This window comes from Betta splendens, chromosome 16, assembly GCF_900634795.4.
Source record: "Betta splendens chromosome 16, fBetSpl5.4, whole genome shotgun sequence".
In the NCBI taxonomy this organism is placed as follows: Eukaryota; Metazoa; Chordata; class Actinopteri; order Anabantiformes; family Osphronemidae; genus Betta; species Betta splendens.
Genome location: NC_040896.2, coordinates 14946289 through 14970440, shown reverse-complemented (window position 1 = coordinate 14970440; position 24152 = coordinate 14946289). Strand labels below are relative to the sequence as shown.

General features: G+C 50.0%; 1 protein-coding gene across 2 annotated transcripts in view; it reads right to left on the bottom strand.

The window, feature by feature from the left end:
- The window catches only part of kirrel3l (kirre like nephrin family adhesion molecule 3, like), a 30301-nt gene extending 13390 nt beyond the window's left edge, over window positions 1-16911 (bottom strand). For both annotated transcript variants that reach the window (XM_029129864.2, XM_029129866.3), the window contains exon 1: window positions 16265-16911. In XM_029129864.2, the coding sequence (XP_028985697.1) occupies window positions 16265-16304 (40 nt within the window). In that variant the 5' untranslated portion in view covers window positions 16305-16911. The remainder of the gene's footprint in view (window positions 1-16264) is intronic.
- Between the last annotated feature and the right edge of the window lie 7241 nt (window positions 16912-24152).

Sequence of the window (24152 nt, the reverse complement as noted above, 5' to 3'; positions counted from 1 at the left end):
CGACTGGCTAATGACTCATGCCCGATTCCTTTAATTCCTCCTTGCTGAATTAGACAATTCTTTGACGGTGTATTAGCAGCTTAATTACATGAATACACTTCTGACGGGGAGAGAGGGAGGAACAGAGGCAGACAAAGGAGCGGCGGAGGAGAGGCAGTCAGAAGAAGGAGCGAGCGGTGGGTGTGAAACAGGCTTGTTCTCGCCGGCATCGCTGCCGTGTCACACACGCACGAAGGCGAGCGTCACGCCAGAATCCAAATATCAAAACGCGGAGTTGGACTATTGGTTGCAATTAAATGGCACTTCAAAAGACAGATGTATGAAACCCCTTGAAATCCCAGCACCGCCTCTGTGGATGCGAATTTATGCAGCATGTCGTCTGTGAGTAAATATGTGCAGTGTTGAACCACCTAATGTTACTTTCTGCACAGTTAATATTTAGTCCTACTGCTGTGTCTTGCCTTCCTGTGTGTGTGTGTGTGTGTGTGTGTGTGTGTGTGTGTGTGTGCTTTTCCATCCCTCAATAACAAGGTCAAAACACATTTGGCCTGATACATTTTAATCCGGATTTTTCAAAATGGAATATCATTTCACGCCACTGGATGCACATGGGGCTCTGTGTGTGTGTGTGTGTGTGTGTGTGTGTGTGTGTGCGTGCGTTTGTGCGTGCGTGCGTGCGTGCGTGTGTGCGTGTGTGTGTGTGAGTTAGCATGCGGGGCGGGGCAGCGGGAGCTGGGGGAAGCAACTTGTCAGGTACCAGAGGGCACATTTAGAGTTACTTAGACGCAGTGACTTTGCTGTTTGTGTCACATGGTCAGAGTTAAGTGCAAACTGCCTCTGCAACTTGGACGCAACCTATTAAAGAGCTTTGCGCCGACCCTGCGTCTGCCTGCACTCTGTCCTCTGAACCGATAGGGATACATTCACATCAGGAAGGATCAAGAAGAGACAGATGGACAGATGTCAGCAATGATCCGTCCACCGCTGGACATCTGCCTTGATAGAATTAGATTGAACCAGTCGCTCTGCTTGTGCGTGTGTGTGTGTGTACAGCGCATAAAAGTGTATGCGTAAGCTCTGGCCATGATGCTAAAGACTGGGGAAGATAATGGCGCTGCAGATGACCTTTAGATAAAATGTGGATCTAACACACACCGCGCTATGCACTTACTACTAACTCGCTGCAATCATAATGTGTTACGTCGTTTTCTGACAAAACCCCGTGTTCTGGGCCATAAGTTATTTAAGAAGCCACAGCCGTCAAATAAATTATAAAATAACATCACACTTGTCTTCGTAACAACTTGCACGCTGTCCATTTCCCCTTGTTTGTACCCTGACACTCAGCTGCATATCGTCATTCGCTCCAAGAGGCTCCGCGTTGCATCAGAAGGGAGCGCGTCCCTATTTTAGTCCCGATTTTCCTCCATGTCCTCATTCCCATCCAGCGCAAAGAGTGCAGCATCCAGTCCTGTGGGGTCTATAAATACGAGAGCTCTCAACTTGACTGGACAATTTGCTCTGTGCAGTAATAATTTAAAATGCTAAAACATAGTGCCCAGTGCCTTTTTTGCCTCCCACCCCCCTCCAGCGGTGGAAGCGGCGTCGTGGGCCCGGCTGGTGCGAGTTTTCCACAGTGAGAGCCAGGAGAAAATGAGGAGGAAATGCGGACAAAAAGCAGCACAAAACAAGGCAATTGGCAAAAAAGTGTCAAGCTTGGAATAAACAGCCCCTTCCCCCAAATGCCATCCATTGTGCCTTGTCTAGATAAGGCTTCTAAATCGGGCCTGAAAATGCAAGCTCCATTTCTCTATGTATGGAATTATTATCCCTTTGTTTTGAGGCAGGCTCTTTTGTCTTCCTCTTCCTGTGCGTGTGTGCACACAAACAGACAGTAGTGCTGAGGTAGCCCAACCCGAAGACTGTGTCCTAGAGCGGACCCTGCACTCAGCTCGTGCCTGATCTGGCCACTGAGCTCATTACGGCGACTCCTGCAGCGCTTCTGATGGTTTGGAGCTGGTCCGGCCACACATGCCACCCACCAACGTGTGGCACCCAGCACACGGGCGACAGGCGCGACCTCCTCTGTGTGTCGACTTGGACCATTTGGAATGGGCTCAACTCGTGCTCGTGCAGATGGCCTCCTCTCTTGCACCTCAACGCTGCCCAGGCTCACGCATCCTCTCCCACGCTGCATTCCGGCTGCACTCCCACCCACCGACTCGCACTATCTTTTCTCCCATTCTGTGTTTTTGGTGCCCAAATTGCAGTCTAACAGCTTTTTAAGAGCTGTTTTGCTGGAGTTTAATCCTCCTAGCCTCCCTTTTCAGCCTTTATTCCATTGTGAAAAACTTGGCTCAGATCTGGAGCCTTTTTAGAGAGTGGACCCACTCATCCACACAGCCCCCACTGTGGCTCTGCTGATACCCCCAGCCAGGGAATCCTCTTCCAATCCAGCATCCCTCTAAAATCCAGCCCCTCACTCCTGTTTATCACGCGTACGTCTGCAGATAGTGAGCCGTGGTCCCTGAAATCAATGCCTAGCAGGCGCCCTTTGAAAGTTATATAAGGTGTTACTAATTGTTGATTCGCCTCCTCCATGGTTCTTTCTGCCGTCGCCCCGCTTTTGTAGACACCATGTCAGTTGTCATCTCTCGCCAGCCTCTCGCTCTCTCTCTGCCCATGTCTTCCTCTCCTCTCCCCTGCATCCCCTGTCCTTTCCCCCTCACTCCCTGCATCCCTGGTGCGAAAATCACAGGGGTTTGTGTCAGCTTGTCAACACAGCACTCAAGAACGAAGGGTCGGGGGGGGGGGGGGGGGGCACAACTGGGGAAAAAAAGAGCCACTACGTGTTAGAAAGACCAGGAAAAAAAAGTGAGGTGCAGTAAAAATGGAAAAAGTGGGCTCCTGTCAGTTTCAAATTGCAAAGGAGCGGGCCTGAGTGGGGATTGATGGAACGCTGTAATCAGTCTGTCTCCAAGGCTGTCACCACAAGGTTTTTCTCTGCTGGAATAGGGCGCTGAGCACATCAGGGCAGCAGCGAGGCTGATCGCATGGGCGAGCAGCGGCAGAGCTGCTCCCTGGGTACCTGCTACAACACATGCAGTGGATGGAGTAATAGAGTGGTATGCATACAAGGAGGGGAAGAGGGGAGGGGGGAGGGGGGCAAGGGTGCTGATGTGACACAGTCTGTGTGCGAGTGCATCTGAATGGTTCATGCAGTCACTGTGCTGCAGTGCCTGACAATGTGCCATGAATACACTCATTCTTGTAGTGTCTTCTCCCGCCTGCTGTACACACTCACACAAACACACAGGCGCGCGCACAGTCGCTGTCACAGTCCCGTATCTTTAGGGTTTCTAGTGGGCAGAAGCATCTCTCAGAGTATAATTCTAGCACCGCTTTTAAACAGCTCCCCCACTCTGAAGCCAAGAGCCAAAGAGCTGAGAGCTGACTTCTTGTAGACAGATAGCAAGTGACTGGATGGCTGGCAGGAGGACAGGAAATAAAAAGCCGGATGGAAAAAAGCGAGAGAAAAGGGGAGGGAGTCGATGGTGGCGCTATGAAATTGTCTGTACACATCAGCCAGCAGTGTTGACAAGATGTTGATTGAGCTAGTCTTGTCATTTCATTCCTGCTTACCCCCTGGTGTTCTCACTGCAAGACAGATGCCGGTTGGATCTGTGTCACAGTTCCAGCCCTTTTCTGTCCTCCTGCTTTTCTCTTTCTCTTTTTTTTTTGCTACATCCTGCTTTTCTACCCCTCCGCAGCCCCCCCCCCTTTTCACCACTGTTTAGATAGAAGGGCTTTCAGTATAATTTACTGTGCTTTTAAATCATTAACTTGTGCTGTTTGCAAAAGCCCCTTGTTTGGTGTGTGCGTAACAGCTGACACGCTGGATAAAGCGGCGGCGGCGTGTAATGGAAATGCAGCTCAAAGATGGGACAGGAGTTTGAAAAAAATGGAAAGAGGGTAAATCCTGGCTGCACACATGACGAGTAAACAAACCAAATAAATATATAAATAAATCATAGATTAAAAATCCATAAAGCAATGAAGAGATAATGTTGAAATTGCCTCCATCTCTTGCTTTTTCTAAAAGGTGCTGGGAATGAAAACAAAGGGATTCTCTACATAGATTCTGTACTGGGACTGTGGGCCTAAAGCCCTGGGGTGTCAATTAATTTAGTCTAGGGATTTGCGGCCTACTCTTCCTAATTGAGCCCAGTGGAGACCCCCTTGGCTCCTCACGATAGGAAGTAGTGCGTTTCATAATTAATACTTTTTTTCCCCTTTATTATTATTATTTTTTAATGAGGGTGGTAATGTTGTAAATGTATGCATCTCATTAGAGCATAAAGCGACATCTACGCTATTGTTCACTTCTCCAGTGTTTGCTGCTGGTGAGATGAATAAGAGAGACGAGCTCATTGAGAAGCAGCAATGATGCATTGAAGTCAACGCGGCGCCTTTGTGTGCGTTTGCATATAAAACAGAGCTGGCTAAATAAGAGTCTCATTAGTGTTGCTTAATATGTGTGCTTTTGAAAGCTTAGAGGTTAATGCCCGACTTGCCTCCATTTCACCGCAGCTCTTTTTAATTTGATGCATAATTCTTTTTTGTCTGCAGCTGACGAGAGCCTCTTCAGAGGAGGCAGCTGAGCCGTGCTGTGAACTCTGCAACCGACAGGAGCCCATAGCCACGCAAATGCGCCTGATCGGACCCGTTTCCAGCGTTTCCCTCCATTCGTAGAAAGTATTTCCCACCTACCGTCCCGTCGCTCTGTCCAGGGAACGCAACTGCTGGCCATTCAACAGATGACCTCATCTCCCACGAGGCCCCGATCCAGTGAAAACAATAAATGCACGGTTCTGCCGCCACCTCTCAGTTCCGACAAACGGCCTTCAAACTGCCATTTATTAATCAACGCGTGCCGTTACCGTCTGTGACCTGAATTTCTCTTCGCTTTCATGTGGAGGTGGAGAAGAGGCACGTTTTAATTTAACAGCACATTTTTATAGCGTTCATCAGATTTCCCATAACTTGAAACATTCTTTTAAAATTAGTGATGACTCTGAGCTTCCACAACACATGGAAAGAAGGGGGAAAAAAGCGTTACCTGCCGACCTCAATACATCCTACTTTGTGCTGAGGAAAAGAAGGGAAGAGGAAACTAATTTCCTGAAACGCCTTTTCTTAAGCGTTGATAAGTGAAGGAGCATAATTACAGTGAAATGTGAAGTCAGGGTTTTTTCACTTTGTGCTGCTTCCTCTAGAAAAATCAGGCCATGATTAATGAATAAATGATTAATGAGCGAACTAATTAATCAATTAATTATTAAGCAAGCACTCTGAACAAGGAACTCAGCCCATATTTCATGGGGTCGGGTCGCCTGGCATTACTGGCCAGGAGCAGGGGTGGTCGGTTCGAAGCCGGGCGGCGGGTGAGGCAAAGGTCCCTCCCCTAACCAGCCGTCTTCCCTCCCCCTTTCTTTAAGTAGAACACCTCATCAATCTTTGATAATGCGTAGTGTGGGTCTCTCCTGTGTGACCAGGCTGATGAGACATCACAGCAGGGATTGATGTATGAAATGCAGCCTCTGAATGTAACTGTGATATACTGGACCGTTTCAAGTCAAGTTTGACCTTTTTTTCCTGGATATTAATCGCTGCAGTGAAGGAATATGTGTGATATATCCTTCCTCCAGGACCTCCACACACTTTATCCTTTGGCATGGGTTTCTTTATACCTTCGGCTAAGTCGAGGTGAGGGGGGGGGGGGCTCCTATCTGCCAAACGTCCCAGAGCTTACACACAACCGGCTACGGGACACAAAATATGATTTTATAAGCAGATAGGTTTATTGTTTCCATTAAAATGCGGCATTACTCTTGAAAACGGCGCTTTTGCCGCCCCCCGACGCTCGGAAACACACCCTCAAAGCAGCAACACGAGAGAGGGATCTTTCATCCCTGCATATCTTTCCTGGCGTTTACTGCCGGCCTTATTAACGGAGCTGTGACTGACAGAGGCAGAGTGCGCGCTGGGGAGAGTCTCGGGGGGCTCTGATTGAGGCAGACGCTGGAGCTGCGTCCTCTCGCTCCTCTGCACCTTCCAGGCTTTTGCTTTTTCCGCCCGGTGGCTGGCGCCGCACTCAGCCCTCGTCGGCAGCGGGTCTTTGTCGTGGCGGGTGGGCCGGCGCTGGTTGTGAAATGCTGGACATATGGCGGCTGTGCGCTGGGACGCATCGCTGCAGAGGAGGCCGTGGGTGGGGCCCGTGACCCCCGCCGGCCTTTAACACCTCAGCGGCTGCACCGACGGGTGGATAAACTTAAACACCTCATTGTGTATTCTGCTTTGTGTGGGCTTTTACTCCGGCGGAAGAATGTGAAGTTAGCGGTCGGGGCAGATGTGTGTTGTGTGACTGTTAAATCAAACATGTAGCACATGCCTTTTCTCCGGCTGCCGCTGGCGCACAAAGGAGAACGCACATTTTGTGTGTTACTGGCTGCTGGAAGGGAGTAAAACAATGCTTCACGGTAACAATTCGTGTATCTCTGATGGCCAGACTCCTACAGAGACATCGCCTTTGTCCTGGTGCGATAAGCCTGTTAATTAAGTGTCGAGCAGAAACGTCTACCGCGCTGACATTGCCTCCCAAATAGAACCACATTAACCAGGGAAACGAGCTAAGCCTCCGTCCGCAAACACAAGCAGCCCCTGAAACGCCCCTCTTCTCCCCGTCATGAATTTTATGTGTCTGCAAAACAGGTCACAACCACAGAGAGGCCTCGGGTTTGAAGCGCTGATAAACAAGTGGAGCATCACTGGCTCTTAAGCCAATGTGGTGAGATGATCGATCATTAGACAGAGTGTGACGATAAGTCCCTCGGCTCGGCTGCTGGCTACCGCTGATCCCATATCACCCGCGCAGGATATGGTATGAATCACAGGAAGTTGAGATCAATCTCTATAGATTGTGCCGCTTGATTACAAATGAAAAAAAAATCCCATTTGGCTTAGCCACTCGAATGCCTCCGAGTGTGTTTGTGTGACTGAGTGGGTGTGTGCAACACGTGCATCGAGGCGATAAAAAAAAAGAAAAGCTTTTTTACCTATTCCTGATATTTATTGAGCTCTCGCCCCAATCTGTCCTGCCTTCGCTCATTTGCTGTGCTCGGTCCATCGTGCTCTTAAATCTCCCTTCTTGAGGGAGTCGTCTTTTAAATCTTAATTAAAACAGACTCCAACCCCACCACTCCCCACCCTCCCAGGGACTGGCTGAAAGCAGCTTAGAACAATCAAGAGGACGGATTAGAAGTGAGAAGAAAAGAAGAGGAGAGAAGACGCGGGGGGGGTGAAAAACAACAACGGGCGAGGAACGGTGAAGTAAAATATTGTGAGTGAAGAGAGAAATGACCCCTTTTCCCTCATCCCCCTGATCCGCTCTCCTTCCTCCTTCACTCCATCTCCTCCTCTCTCTCTCTCTCTCTCTCTCTCTCTCAGGTCTCTGGAGTCCTGGCCTGACCTATTGACATTCAGCTTCTTGGCAGATTAAGCAGCGAATGGAGCCTCTGGAAAGGGTAAACACACTGGAGGAACAATGACCAACAGGCGGCAACCTTATTGGATTCTAATTAACTGCCAGGAGAGATGGTTAGGGGCATGTTAAGTGCTGTGGGACACAAGTTAGAGCCCCGGACATGAAGTACCACAACTCACGGGGCCTGCGCCGCCCCCCCCTTCCTGGACGCCCCCCGTCCCTTCACCTCGCTCTGTGTCCTGAGATCATTTACTCGTCCGCTCTCCTTCAATCGCTTCGCCCGTGGTTTCACATGCGGCCCATGAGAACGGCAAACAGAGGCTTTTAAAAGGCGCTCCTGCCCTCCCCTCTTTTCTTAGCTCCTTTTAAACAAGGTGGAATGAGGCTCGTCCCCCAGAGCTAGCAGTTTGAGCGATAAGGTTAAAATGGGCTGGAAAAATGGAGGGAGCTTATTTGATATTGAACAGATTGAATTATCTGAGAACAAAATCATTTTTCTGCATGGCCTCGGGGAGTGGAGCGCTATGGGTGGGGTGGGGTGGGGGGCTAAATGGGGAAAAGTTGCACCTCAGTGGTCATGACTGTGGGGGTCTGACCAGTTACTCCTTTTTTTTTGTCCTCCCGTCCCAATTAACTGGCATGGTAATTCAAGGTCTCACGATGCGTGAACTTTCCCACTGGTGCACTGGGTCTTGTGTCTTTTGAGCGGTCCCCTGATTAGGGCAGCTCACAATGGTGCTGCGGTTTTCTGGGGTCTCCTCTTTGGAACCACAAGCACTAATTAGATTGGTCTCATTACTGTGTTTGCGTGAGACGGAGACCCTGACCACCATGGCTTGAGACTGACGGGGGGGGGGGTCAATGCCCTGCTAGAGACGGGCCATCGTCACCTCAGCTGGATTACAAAGCAATTCATTAATTGGTGTGAAAACACACACCAAGGCACACATGTGCAAACAAAAACACACACTCTCACACCTCGGTGTGAATACACATACCGCTGCTTGTTAACACATTACCTGGGATCAAAGCAACAAAGGCTGGAAAGAGGGAGGACCAGAGAAGTGATTATTTGTGCAGGAAAATTGCAGCCCAGTGTTGTTTGTCCTTTGGCAAAGCTGGCAGAATGGAGGCTTCATCCGTTTCACATAACGGAAGGATCTCTCTTTCCGCGCCATCATGTGAGAGTCTCTGAAATCGTAGGGTGTTCTCGTAAAAAAAGAAAAAAAAATCAAAGCTGTGAGTAAATGAATCGAAGCCTCAGTTGCGATCCAAGCCTGGGGGTATGAAAGGGATCCACATGACCACTGTCCATTTCCACACAATTACAGCTACAGTCATGGCTGTAATACGTTGAATTGGGCCATTGATTTCGCTCGTGTGTCGTCTTTCACCCCAAAACGAGCTGGTGCCAGTTCGGAGATGCAGGCGGCTCAACAAAACATCACATGCTCGGAGACGGATCACACAAAATTGAAATCGTGGCCAATTCAACAACCCACCCAGCGGCACACAAACGCACTCACGACCGAGACAACGTGTCCCGGCCTGAGCTGCTGGGGGTTAAACAAAGCAATGGGTGTAAATAGGCTTTTAAAGGCCTCCCCAGACCTGAGCCTCCGTAGGGTGAGAGAGGCCTGGACCCACAGTGAACTGAATGTGTGATCACCAGCTCCACTGGGCTCCTCCCAGGCCCCACTGCCCCTCCATCTCCAGTCAGCTGTTTTAACATGCCGTGATTGAGTGGCTTCATTAAGGTCCTATTTATCTCTCCCTGTATCACAGGAGTGAAAGGCTGGCGACACGCCCACGCGGCCGCCTACTCGCGGACCTGAGCAGATGCGCATCTGCATCCAGCGCACAGAGGGAGAGGATCCGGCGCCGCAGTCCCTCCAATTAGCCGAGGAGACGGACCATTTCCTCAAAGGCGGCCGTCGGCTCCTCGTCCTCCTCCCGGGTCCATCGGAGCACAATGCCGCCCGAACAGAATGGCAAGCGAGGCGACCCCGCGACCCCGCGCACACAGAGACCCTCCCAAACAAGCCCCAACAAACAGCTCTCTGTTGCCGCTCTCTGCCTTTGATCTGAAGTAGCAAAGATGAGATCCGTCTCCCGTTTCCTCCGTTGCCCTTTTCTCTTTCCCTTCACCACATTTCCTTATACGCCCCCCCCTCCCGCTGAGCAGGTATATTAAGTGAGGTGACTGTTCCAGAAGCATTGGGCCGCGCCTCAAAGTGCAGCCTGTGAAGAGGGGTTTTCTCTCCCTCCCTCTTATCTTTTATCCCCTCCATCGCCCCGTCTCCTTTACTGTCCCGTTCCCTTCATCCTCCTCCATCCCTTTACTCCTTTTAACATGTTCTCTAGTGTTCGCGAATGTGAAATAGAGAGGGCCGCTCCTCCCGTGGATTCGAATTCATCTGCTGTCTCTCTCAGCCCATTGTCTGCTTAGCTATACATCTAATTATGCTGTCTCACTTAAGTAATTAGTGCAAAAATAAGTAGCTGCCAAAGCTTTGTCTCTCGCCTTCACCCCTCCTGTTGCAGCCTCGGAGAAAACAAATTATGGAAAACAATAGGTACAAATGGCTTCTGCACCAAACCACATGATGGATGCAGCCTGGCTTCCCTGCGCCTCATCCCTTGCTCTTCCCCTTCCTCCATCTACTCTCTTTACTCACCCTCCCCTCTCCATTATCTCGGGCTCTATATGTCTCTGTTTGGAAACGGGAGGACTTGAGCGCTCCCTCGCCCAACTACCCTATCATTGTATAGCTGTATCATCTGTCTTCCCTTCTTGGCACTGACACTATATTCACGCTGACATTATATTAAGCAAGGTCCTTTTTCTGCGCCTTTCTTCCTCATTGCCTCCTTCTCTTCCCCCTGCTGTTGCCTCTCCTTTATCCCCCCGAGACTTCTGCACGCCGCAACGGCGGAAGCAAACGCCTGGGACTTTTCTAAAGCAAACAGCCAGCGTCCCGTGCCGTAGCCCCATCTGTGGATAGTCTGAGCGGGGAACAATCAGTCCCTCTCCTCCTGTGCTTCGCTCACTCTCCAGCCCTCTGGGATCGGCGCCGCACTCGGATGCCTCAGTCAGACGGGTGCAATGTGCTGGAACAATGGCCGGGTCGCTTCCTCCAGGAGGGTGTTGGGTTCACGTCAGCCAGCTTGGGAGGCACTTAGCCATGTGTTCTTGTCCTGCTGGCCGCGCCTTCACAGGAGTCCTCCCACCGTACGCTTTTTCCGCACCTCACCCTCGTACAACCGCCCCAAACACCCCCCCCCCCCCCCCCCCCCTCCCCACCAATCGCCCCATCCTCCACTCACGCACACCGATACGCTCGCACAACCGCTTTCTGCCTGTCCAAGCGTACACCTGAGATCCAACGTGTAGCCCGAGGTGTTGGAATATCAACTTTCTATTAATCCCCCTCAGAATTGCAGTCAGTTACACCTTTGTTGTTTTTTCCACCTCTACCATGCTTGGAAAAAAAAAAAGCCCAGCAGGTTTGGTTTACACCAATACAAGCATATCCATTACCTGAAATGTTAGGCTCCTGGCAGTAAATCTCTTTGACCCCTCTGTCTTTCTTTCCCTTCTCTCCCTCCTGCTATTCTCATGCTGAGCCCACATCAGCCTCCTTTGGCCATGAGACAGACACACCTTACCCGCCTGCTGGTTCAATGCCGCCCACACGCCGCCGCTTCCCGCGTCTCCGTGCGGCTCAATAACATTAACATGTTTTACCACAGAGGGAGCCGCAGTTAAATGCCCGATCGATGCGCTTTGACTGACACTCCTCAGTCGATGGCAAATTGGCCGCCTTCTCGCACGGACCTCCCAGGGTTCGCCTCTCGAACCTGTCCCAAATTAGCCACAGGAAAACGTGAAAAGCCGGCCCGCAACAAAAGACGTGCCTGCACATTCTCCAACCACTCGCTCCGCTTCAAACAATAACATCTTTCATCGTGCAAGAGGAAGAAGACACCAAACCACGTCCAGGCCATTGTTATGGTCAATAGTTGAGTCACAGTCACAATATTAGCTCTGGAATTCAGGAGGTTTGAAGTGAAAGGAAAGAGAGATGAAAAGACAAATAAGGCAGGAGGTGAGCTGGACCTCAAGGAACAGGCAGTTTTTAGTCCCATGCACTGTTTCCTAACCCCGACCCGATAAAACGAGCAGCAGTCAGACAGTCTCTTGTTTCCTTGAATGTGTTTTAGCCGTTGTTGGCTGAGGAGATGACATGTCCTGAGCACCGGAGCATCATTAATTAGACAGTTGGACTTTGACTAATCGCTCCAGAAAGGGCACACAGCCCTGAAGAAGGCAAACACTCATCTTAGCTTATCATCCTGGGTCGCTGTGTGTGTCCTTGACCCCCGTGACTGTGTCCAAATGTGCGTGCGTGCGCGTGTGCGTGTGAGTGTGCGTCGAGGGTGTTCGCCATGATTCATTCCTGGGTGATGTGCATATGCCATAAGCTTTAATAAACCCCCGCTGAACACTACGAGTTGTTTTTTCGTAGGCGCCGCCACTGATCACAACTCAAACGAGGCGAATCAAATAAATCAATATCAGCTGTTAAATAAACGTCATTCCTCCGTGAACTTTTCTGCTCACCGAGCCCCTCGCCGGCTGGCAGAATCGCTCTCCTGCAGGGCTATCTTTAATACAGGGTTAAGGAACACGGCTGGTGAAGATAACACAGGAACAGATATTGCTGCAACGCCGAAGATAAATTTCAATTTGCTGTTGGTTTCTCTGTCTCGGCAGGAGATATGAAATTCTTGTCTTGCAGGGCAAGAATTGATTGGAAAATAAAAATGAATGTGTGGTCTAGTATGTCTGTGAGTTTTCTTTTGTATGTTGGTTTCTGGGCTTAGGGTGTTTTGAAATGGTGATACATCTCTTAGGAAGGAGGTGACACTTGCATTTTAGGGGGAGATAAATGCAATCCTAGTCGTTCTTAAAATAGCTACGATCACACAAACCTGACTGTTTCCCTAGGGGGGCTGTTTTAATGACACGCACAGGATTAATCCCAGTTCCTTGCGCTCTGTATCGTCTCCATTATTGTGTGTGTACAGGAGAAGAAAAGAGCAAACACGCGGGTGTCGTCGCCACCGGCCTGTATCCTGATGATACACCCTGAAGTGCTGTAGGTGGGGGAAAGAAGACTCCCCGCAATGGCAGGAAACTGACACACACCCCATTCCATTGTCTTATTCCCTGTCATTTCCTCCCTGGATCCTGTGACTGCCCCAGAGGAAGACAAGGTGAGGATGCAAAGGGACAGTAACAAGGAGAAAGCGAGGACAAAAAGGGGGTTGGTGGGGAGAAATACAAACATACTGGAGGAGCCTGTTTGCTACCTGGGCTCCTTGGCTTCCTGTTTTTTAGCCATACTAGCGCACACATCCAGCTAAGTTGCTAAAAGCCGATAAGAAAGCCCGAGGACAGGCTGCCAAGCTCTTTATCTGTGTTTACCTGCGTGGCAAAGCTGATTAGAGATGGGCAACCTTACGAAGCCCTATTGTTTCCTCTCTCCCTCCACAGCCTCCTTATGTGCGTGTGCGGGAAGTGGAAATGAGAGAATATGCTCACGACGAAGGGCAGAAAGACAATGGCATGTGTGGATGACACGTTTTCAGGATGCAAACAGGCAGCGGGTCCTATTGTCTGGGACCTCAGTCATTCATAACTGTCTGGTTTGTGAAAGTGAAAATCCAGAGGCTTTCCAACATTAACTCCAGAGCTGTTTGTTTAAAAAGCTTATGAGGCTTCACAACCGTGTGTGTGTGTGTGTGTGTGTGTGTGTGTGTGTGTGTGTGTGTGTGTCTGTGTGTGTGTGTCTGTGTGTGTGTGTCTGTAGCCACAAGTGAATCTAGAAAATTCAGATACAATGTTCACTACAACCATGTAGCAAAACTATTACAGAGAGCTCACGCAGACAGGAAATCAAAGCAGGCCAAAATTCATCTATATCTTTGCCATGACTATGTCTCCTAAATAATGCAAGACGCTTCTGTTCAGGACTCCGCTGTGTTCACATTCTGCTGTGTCGGCACTCCTGGCTCGGCTGGCTCGGGTTCATGCCTCCAAACTTTCTACCACTTAGCTACTTTATCCTCAATCTCTTTGTATCGAGGAGGCATGCGGGGAATGAAATTGATGGAGGGGGAGATATAGGGAGAAGTAAAAGAGGGGAGCGCGAGCGCTAGCGTGTGCCAGAGCGACGGAGACGAGATTAACAAGATGGAGAAAAGGTTAACGACGCTCAGCGGTCTTCCTCAGTGTTTCCCCGCTGCTTGTCAGCTTAATCATCAACACACTTGTGACACATCCGAGTCTTATTCCCGCAACGAGACACTCCCTCCGTCCTACGCCTCCCTTTCCCATCTTAAATTCTTCCTCCCCGCGCCCACGCTGACCCCCCCTCGCAAGAATCCAAAGAGTGGCAGCTCATGAAATATGCACCGTTCTCTAAAACAAACATTTTGGACCACGCTGGTCCTGCGTCCACTAAGATATCACACGGGAAGATGGGCTTGGTGTGGGTTTAACATTTCCCATGCTTTGTTTTAGTCCTCTGTGTGTGTGTGTGTGTGTGTGTGTGTGTGCGTGCGTGCGTGCGTGCGTGCGTGCGTGCGTGCTTTCAGCATTTGGTGAAAGTCTGCCCCCGGCCCATTAAGCAGACACGCTCTCATGTCCTCGTGTTCCACAGTCACACATTCTGCAACCAGGCAAAAGGAGTTGTGAGGAGAAGCAAGGTGGAAAATTTCCACAGCGTTACACTATAGTGAGACACGAGTGGCGACACGACTTAAGAGGAAGGGAGAAAAACTTGTAATCTCGGCTCGCAGCCTTTGAACTTGGCCCGATGAGACGCGAGCGACCCAAAGCAAGAGGTTCCACAGAGGAGCTCACTGAAGATTACTCAGAATACTGATGCAGTGTGGAATCCAATTCCTCTGGGAGCCCAAGGGACATTCTGAGAAAGTAAATTATCAGTGTTGTACCAGTGTACATACGTACGAAGTGGAGCCGGGCGCTGTGGTCACATTTCCGCTTTTACAAATGCATATATGGGACATCAGTGGGTTTGTGTGAGTCTGGCAGCATACACAAGGTCCAGGTTCTCAGAGAGTCTAATTAGGGCAGCTGTTACCGTTTTCATTATGTGTAAGAGAGGATTTGTGTGTGTGTCTGTGTGTGTGGGGGGTGGAAGGGTTGAGGGAAATATGCCACTGTTTGGCTACTGCCCCGTCTCATCCAGCTGTTACTAGTCTGTCAGAGAGCAGGGGTCTAGTGGTGTCATAGCCCTCCCCCAAGCTTTGAATAATGGCAAAGCCATGCGGAACCGGGGCAAAAGGTAAAGATCAACTCCCAGCAAATGGCTCCCGTGCTCTTTTTCCCATATGTGATCTTAAAAAGTTGGTGGAACTGAGTGCGAGTCAGCCTCAAAGCTACAGGCGAAGAAACGAGCCCAGAAACGAATTGTCTCTCCTCCTCATTTTTCCCTTCCCACAGAAGATCTGTCAGCGATATCATGTGTTCGCTTACATTTAAATGCCATTATTTCCTCCCAGCGTGCTAATACCGTGCACTGGATGATAAAGTAGTCTGAAAAACGCTGATAAGTCAACAGTTGCTCGCCGTTAATTGCTGAAAGCTTATTTCTTTGCACCAACACATTTGCAGCAGTAAATTATTAGGGTAAATGGTACCAGCTGCTCAGAGAGGCTGCTTGTTCATAATGATTATATTTACCCTGCGACAAAAACATAGATCATGTCTCTCTGTCTTATTACATTTTAAGATTATTAATTTGATACTAAGTTCCACATGTTGCCATTAAACACGCATCCCGTCTAAATCACGCTGACACTTGGAATGGATGGAATAACTCTCTTTTATGTTTTAAGACTGATAAACAAAGTGTGTGATTCGGTAAACAAAGCGCAGCAGGGGGCGGCGGTGTGCATGTGTGCGCATGGGGGCGCAGACAGGTGCGTTGTGTCTCCAGCCTGTCTCCCCCATCCCTTTCTACTCACTCTCCCTGCCTCCAAAACGCGACCCCTCTCCCCCTCCGGAGACGCTTTTATCTGTTTACGCGCCGATCGTAACGACGCCGTAACTACCGCTGCGTAACAGTCCGACACGAACCCCCAGTTGCACATCGGTTCATCAGGCTGAACGTTCCGCTCTAGTTTCAAGCTGTGCATCGACTCGCTGTCTCCTATTTCTGCCTTTACGTGATTAAACATCAGAGCGTCACATCAGCACGGGAACAATAACATACGCACAGCCACCTGCGCAAACGACGCAGTCCACGGCACCGTAGCTTCACAAAACCTACAAGTGAAACTTTCCGTGAGTGCGCTCTGAAACCCTAACCCCCCGTTTATCCATCCACCACCACGGTCTCCCTCATTCCAAATCCCAACCCGAGCAGAAACAATGCCAGATTTCCACATTTACGCAGTGCCACTGTCCGCCGCTGCTCCGGGTCGGGTCGCAGACCGTCAACCTTCCCACTGTAATCACTCTTTGGACACACATTTACCAGCAATTAATAGCAGTGACTTGTAGCACTGCAGCAGATCAGCGGCGCCTCCACACCGGAGCCCTGGATGGTTTGACGCAGCGCGCCAGTGCGGAGCGCGGTCCATCAATACGGACCCGGACGCTGAGACACAGCAGAAATCATGCCTTACCTGTGACCATAAGGCAAAAGACGAGGTACAGTGCAGTCATTGTAGTTGCTCTGGTCGCCGACTGTGTTGCGTGGAAGAATTGACTGGTGCCGTCTATGCGACGGGGCTGGTTACGGTCCACCGAGGCTCCGGAATATCACCGGATGGACGAGCGCACTGGGATTCGCCTATAATAGCATCCAGTGCAAAAAACGACTCTGAATAGTCCGGGCACTTTGCAAACTGGCACTTAACACAACATCCCCACAGTTGGTAACTTTCCCCGCTGCACCAGCTTCTTTTCCCAGTGTCCGCTTCCAGTGGCGCTGGTTCCGCTCCTTTCCGCCGCTGCTCCGTTTCCCCTCCGACAGTCCGCTCCTGATGCAGCCGCTTCAGTCAGCGCCCGCGCACACTCCACTCTCCTCCTTCAGCAGCGATGCCCCCGTCCTCGACGGTGCGCGGCCACAGACGCCGGTGAAGTTGCCCGTCGCTCCGCTCGCCTCTGAGCCGCTCACGCTGTTCCCACCGTCGCGCAGACGCTCTCGCGCTCTCGTCCCCAGCCGCGCTTCCCTGTTTACCTCTCACTGCCTGTGGCCGGTGGGAAATGCGCACTGACAGTCATCTGGTGCTAGGGTTCACCAAATCTGGCAGGAGCTGTGTCGGAGGAGCTCCTCAGCCTGTGATGCTCGCCGGGGGGAGGGGGTGGGGGGGCACGGTGGCCCCCGCCCCCAGGGGCACGCTATTGGCTGAGCGGCCGCATCGGGGAGGGCGTTTAAAACACTTGCTCCGAGTTAAACGACTGCTCCAACATTTTTTTGGGGGGGGTTGGAGTGGCCCACATGGAGACTTGATTACAACTCCAAACGTGAAGAATGGAGAGTGTTGTTGTAATTTAGCGAGACATGTGTGAAAATAGTGCAACAAATCACCTGTAGCAGGAAAATTGCTGCATCTACGTGTTTGTCAGCTTCACCTCGTACCTGCACCTCTATTTAATCACAAGCCCTGTGCAGTGAGAGCCTTAGAATGATTCACTTGGAAGTTTATAAAGGATAACATATACTTTCCCCCAATTAAAAGTCAATGTTTGTTCAGCTTATTCCCATTTTGCCGGCATTAATGAATGTTTACTTGCTGCAGCGCATCAATTTATACTTCAAGTACAAAGTATCAGAATCTTAATAAATCAAATTCTTGTCAAAAACAAAGTGAAGTGTCTTATGTTCATATAGGCTAGATATATATATTTTAATGAATTTCTTTGAAAACACGTTTTTCTCAGGTGCAGCGAGATCCAAAATGAGCTTATTGTTCATTGTCCTACCGCGGCTGCTAAAATGAGCAGGAGAGAGTCATTATCATATCTCAACAAAAGCTAAGGCTTTTATCAGGAGATGAAAACAGTGCAATCTATCACTTGCCGGTGGCTCTTTAAAAGCTCCTTCTTTGATGTTGTTTATTAGTAAGTGGGATCCATTGATTAAGTAAAATAATAGAGCTGGCAGTCATCTGGTTAATCAGTCCTCCGTTTGTATACTGTACCAAGCAGCGGCTTAGTTTAATGTCAACATCCCCCTCCCCTTCACACGTGCAAAAGCAGACACACACTCTCTCTGTCTCTGTTAAATCAACCAGGTGGTTAGCGCTCCGTAAGAGTGTGAAAAATTAATCAACGTGTGTGCGCTTGGACTCAGAGGATGTCGCCGTGTGTGGATTTCCTGAAAACACATTCACAAAAAGGGTCTTTTTTGACATTTGGAGCTGCATTTAATTAAAGACGATTAGAGCCCCCTTCTCCTGAGCCCCTCCCTCCCCAAACAGTAGTTTCCAAACCCTGGGGCCGGCCTTCCTGTTTATTGCCTCCCTGTAATGCAAACATAAGGGTCCCCTGCCAGTAAACACATGTTGATGGAGGAAACAGCTTGCACAGCTGGGAAGCCAACCCAGGTTAGCGTGAGCGCGCGCACGGGTAAACGAGCGCGTCTGAAGCGGCGCGCGCGGGGGACCGCGTCGATCGTCGGCGGTTCGCACGTGCGAATGCGAGACGTGATTCGCGCGCGGAGGCGAAGCGGCGGGGGCTGCGCTCTCCGTCCGAGTCAGCGTGCGCTCGTGAGCATTGCGACGCGCACGTGAGAGGCCATCAGTCAGCGACGGGAGGCGGGGGCCTGGCTGAGCAGTAAAAACAGCGGGGCGCCACCACCAGTTGTGCTGCGATAATAAAATCGCCATCCATTGTGTGACGTCTGTCACCGGGCACGACGCCGCGTTTGAAAGGCGTGATCTCCTGCAGCTCACGCAGATGGACGCACGGGCGACAGCAGAACCGATGACAGGCGCACTAGGATCAGTCAGCGCCAGTAGTATTAATACTCCTGGCCTCCGTGGCTTCAAATGGAGGGCGCCCATACTCCCCAAGCTTTTGAGTGCGTGAATAATTTATACATAAAAAGGGGTTTTTCAGCTGTGGGTTTATTAATAATAAATATGGTTTGATATTTACTAAACTGTTCAGAGGGAGAAAGGGGTGACAGTTAAGACGTCGTTTGCATGGTAATTGTGAGGAGGTAATAAATAAGGCATGAAGTAGAGATTTATGGAAATAGGATTCACAGGAAAATGAGAATAATTTAACAAAATATTATCCCAGTCCCTGTTTGACCTAGGGTCAGTGAAAGAAAAGCCACGGGAGTGGCGGCGAACGGCACGCTGGGCCGTGATACTACAATGAGCACAGCCGCTCGCCTTCTCCTTTGTCTGCCTGGAACGCAGATCTAACGCCGGAGCGGAGGAAGAGGTGTTTATGCTAACCATGGGTTTAGTTTGACTGAACGTGAAACCGAATAAAAGTCAAGCTCATTACTTAGCGGCAGAAAAGACAACAGCTCTGCCTGGAAAGCACAGACCGAGCTGGAAGGAGCCGAGGAATGCGAGTCCTGTTTAGTTTCCAAACCTTCCAGCACTGTGGGAAAACACTATAGTTTTCAATGAAAATACATATCGCGGGGTCGTTATGAAACGCGATGATCAAGCAGATTTTTTTTGTGTCGTTTTTTTTTTTTTAAACACATCAGTCGCTTCTTCCTATTTGACCGCGGCGATGTGAGGCTCAAGCAGACCCGTGACCATTAACACCCGGACCTGCATGTTTGGGTTCCCCCTCGGGGTCCAAGGTTTTGCGCTGCCGCCCATATGAGAAACATTACACCAGCTTTTACTGTAATTGTGATATTGAATGTTGAGCTGATCTGTGTCAACCATAACTCTGAACGCTGCTACAGCCTCGTAACTCACGCCGACGCGCGCCTTCGCCGGGCAGCGGCATCCATCTGCTCGGCGCGCCGGCAATTCACAGCCTGTCTCCCCTCTCCCGCTCCAATAATATGACGTCAGCCCGCCGCACGGGTTGGAAACTTGCAATTAAGCATTTTCTTTATGTGTGATTGACGAGCGGGAGGAGGGCCATTAAAGCTGGAGGCGGACCCGGGCCCGCGCTGCAGCCGGCAGGACTATTTCCAGGCTCGTATCGAATCCGTGTCCTCTGCCCTAATATCAGAATACGACTCTGGCCACCCATGGCTTCTGTTTTTGCCTGTAATGAAAGTCTCTCTGGGGATCGGCTTGAGGGATTCTTTTCCTCGGGGGTCAAGGAGAGGTTGGGGCTTCTGGTTCAAGCTGCGCTTAGAAAAGGGTGTGGGTTACAGGAATGTGGCTGTCGAACGCGCGTTCTGCAGATTCGCAGAAAAGATCTGACGTTACACCGGGCAGAGCTGTAACGTATAGGCTCCCATAAAGGTTGAGATGGAGCCTCGTCCCCCCGTGGCTCAGTCAGATATTTATTAGGTACAGAACTAAATTTTGACAAAGCTTCGGGGTTGGATCCCTGAAGGTTTGAATAAAAATTCATCATCACGTGTCCTTTTCTGCTCTTAATTTTCTGCAAGCCAGCGCTTCGTGAGCGCAATTCTGCCCCGTTCCCCCACGAGGCCATTGCTGCGCTCCATCCCCGAGATTTAAGATCCGACTGACGAGGCCCTCCGCCAGCAAACACACTGGCTGTGTGTCTGCCGATGAGGACACCAGTAAGCTGTCTAAAATATTCATGCACTGATGCAGAGTTGTCGTCCCTCGACGGGCCGCGCCGTGTGTAACATCTGTTGCTGATGTCACGCGCTCCGCGTGCCAAAAAGTGCCCTCCCGGCGTCCGGAGCGTCCCGGCCGTGTCCAGACGCTTCCCCGCTCGGCTCCGATAAATATCTGAGACAACGATAGCGATCCGGTCGCCTGGACAGAACTATTGACCACTGCTGCTAATCCATACGCATAGATTTAGCCACTGCAGCCTCACACTGAGATCAGCACTTCTGCCACTCACTGATGAATGTGTCACTTGGCTCCGGCGGCGCTGCCTGATTGTCTGGTGAATATTCCAGTGTGAGGCGTCACACGTGGGAATAGTGGTAGAAAACACCTAATAGGCTGCTACATCCGGCTAGTTCCCGACCGAACCAGGAGCGAACGGACCTCTCACGTGTGTGACATGAACGTGGGGCAGCGACGGGGACGGAGTCAAAGTCAGCGGGAGTCAAGGTGAATCCCGTCGCCGTGCCCACCGGGCCACAGTGATACAGTCACAGCTGCCTCCGCCACTGGGCCCGCCTCGCTCTCTGCTGACAATCACATGAATAGGCCACGACTGGCTGCTTGTTTTATGCCATGATCTCTTGCTGCTCATGCTGCAGAAAAAATAAATAACCCAGCTCTGCACTGCTATAAATAATGGATGACTCGTCCACTGTCACTTTTCATAGCATGTCAAGCCGCGGCCTGGCCATTATTAGGGTCTGTCCTCTTCCCCTTTCTCCCTCTGACTCCAGTTTTGTTATTGTTTTGGTCGACTTGCCTGCACACCTCCTCGGCGGGTCGGCTGTCAGTCTTTCTCTGGGTTGCCGCAGTTGATGGCTGCAGCAGGGAAGAAAGAGCTGCTCTGGGGGCCTGGAACGAGATGGGTGATGCAGCAAGTCTCAGCCAGAATAGCAACAGCGGGAAAATCTGCCTCGACCTGGAACTGGCAGCTTCCACACTTTCAGCTAAGATGTCATGTGTCCGCTTATGTTGAATAGCCTGTGCTAAGGTGCTGCCGGGCTGCGCTAAAGGCCTGACCCCGTTGTCCTGAAACAGACATTCTGTAGCCGGTGGCCCCAATAAAAAACATGGAGGTCCTAAAGCCAAAGTCAGGTCAACAGCAAAAGGCAGAAAAAGAAGACAGTGCTTATTTAAAAGACACACTGGATGCACCGATCCACCCATCCAGCAGCAGAAATCATGGATTATTTACATGTGCAGCTGTGGCTGAGAAAAATAAATGAGGAACATCTGGCTGAAGGGGAAGAGAAAGATATGAGAAAGATTTAGTCATTTGGCCCCAGTAACACAAACACCGGGGTGTGTTGTGGAATCAAAGGAGGGTGCTGTTCTTGGGGGGAGACACCAAGAAAGTAGGAACTGTTATAAAGCCCTTATCAGTTTCAGCTCTGTTTGTTCAAAATGTGCTCGGGCGCCGCCAGGCCAGGCCTGAGGCGAGTGTTGTCCACCAGCAGCTCTGAGCTCCCGCAGACTGAGCCAGTCTCTCCATCTGCAGAGTAATAGCATCAAATCAAGGCCTGTAGCAAACAAACCCTGACAGATCCTCTCATTTGGGATTCACTTTGGGACAGCTGTGGTGCCATCCAAGCTGAGGGACGGAGAGGGGGAAGCCAGCAGTCAGTAATGTATGCAGAGTGTCTGCACGTCCTGGATGACAGCAACACGAGCGCTTGTCACAGGAGACATCAGTTCTACTTAGTCACAGCGCTACGGGGCAATCCATACGACTGCGGTGCTGCGCGAACTCTATTAATAGTTATCTACCTTTCAGGAGTTATTATGCTGAGTAGGGGATGACAGAGGAATATAATGGGAAAAGTCCCAAATGAGGAAGGGAAACAGGGTCTGTGGAGCATCTTTTGCATCACTTGGCCTGTTGCAACCAAAGAAGCCTCCTCCTTCCCTCGCTCTCACCCGCTTCCTTTCTGCCTGTGAGGCTGGGCAGTCTGGTGCCAGACCCACAGTTTGTGTGAGAGGCATAATAAGGATTAGTTATAGGGCAGGAAAAGGGGGAGGAAAGAGAAGGGGGACGGAGGAAGAGATCAGCAGGAGTGGGACTGAGCCAGGGGAACGGAGGTAGATGGTAGACGGGGGAGAGATAGACTGGCTTCAAAATCAGGGTCTCGGGCTGGCCGGCGTTAATTTTTCATCACACTCCTAAATTAAAAATGTGAGCGGTCATCACTTATTTGTCAAATTGTCTTACCTGAAACAGCGGATGTCACATTGGGTTTACAAAAGGTCACGGGAGCCAAGAGGGGAGGAGGCAGGGAGTGGATGAAAGACTGCTGATCTCACCAAATCCCCCGCGAAACTACTTTGTTTAAGGGGCATCGACTCGGAGCGGAGATCCCAGACTGTCAGACTAAGTGGGAATGACATGATTTAAAATGTAACATCTGGAATGGCTTTGACGTGCTTACTCCACATACCTTCATGACCCGACATGAAAAGAGCAGCGATATAAACAAACTATAGCATAGCGCACGTCTATCCCCTACTTAAGTCTAAAAAGCCTGTGAGCTAATACCCATATGCTCTAAATCAGTATCACGTTCCTTTCAGTGCGAGCGTCAATATGGATCTTACTCCTCCTGTGATTATCATAACCACATTTCCAGTTGCGTTGCCTGGTGCTTCTCCAAAACCCCAGGAACATACAATATAAAGCGAATCCGTTGAATTATTTAGGTTCTTTGAGTGATGGTTACCGTCCGTCACTCTTCCGCTCGCTGCCTTTTTGTTGTTTTGCTGCTCTCTGGAAAGAAAAAAAACGCCACATTAGCGAAAGGAACACCCAAGCAAACATGCAGCTAGAACAATCAGCCTCCCCTGGTGGCGCTTATTGTGCCTAATTTCCAAGATTTCTAAGATTAGAAAGAAGGAGAAGGGGAAAACATGATCGACCGGTGTTGCTCCTGCTTATTCAAAATTGCAAACGTGTAGATCTATGGATGAGTGCTTAGCTCCCAGCTGCCAGCCGAAGGAGAGAGGGAGACACAAAGGCCCCTTGTGTTCGGGGCTAAAGACTGGCCAAGAAAGGCGGCTTAAGATCTACTAGTGTACCTCAGCTGTTGTAGGAGTCAATAGAGAGGGAATTCTTTCCATCCCAATGCCCTTACTGTCTGCTACACGCAGCCCGGCGCTGCCGAATGAAATGTAATATCAAAAGATCTCACCAATTCACACAAGACAGACTGGATCCTAGTTTCATCTCCTTTAAATTATGTCTATTGCAAGTCCACGTATTCGGCGATATAGAGCAGATAAAATTTCCCCTTTCAGCAGGAAGCAGCAGCAGCAGCAGCGCCTTAATAAGACAGATGCTGGTGCCTCGTTTCCGCACATCTGGAAATGTTGGCTTCTCAATAGGCCGATCGGACCATGTGTGTGAATATGAGCAGGAGATTGTTGCTCCCCGTTTTGTCCAGTGGAGGCTACAACAAATGACTCTTTATTGGAGGCTGCATTATAGGATTGTAGTCATAATTGGAAATCTGTGCACCACCAAATTATTTTTGTTTGCCACAAAAGACAAATGTGTTTAGCAACACTAATAACCAAAATCACCAAACTGGCATTAATGTGTATTTGATCATTTTTTTTATCATGTAAAACTAAATTGCTTGTTGTATGAATCTGCTAATCATGTTGTGAGCTATTAAGATTGGAAAAAAAAAACCAACAAAATGTAATAATATTGGTAATATTTCATCCCCATCTGCACGTCTAGCTCCTGGGGTCTGCTGGAGATGTGCAAACGATG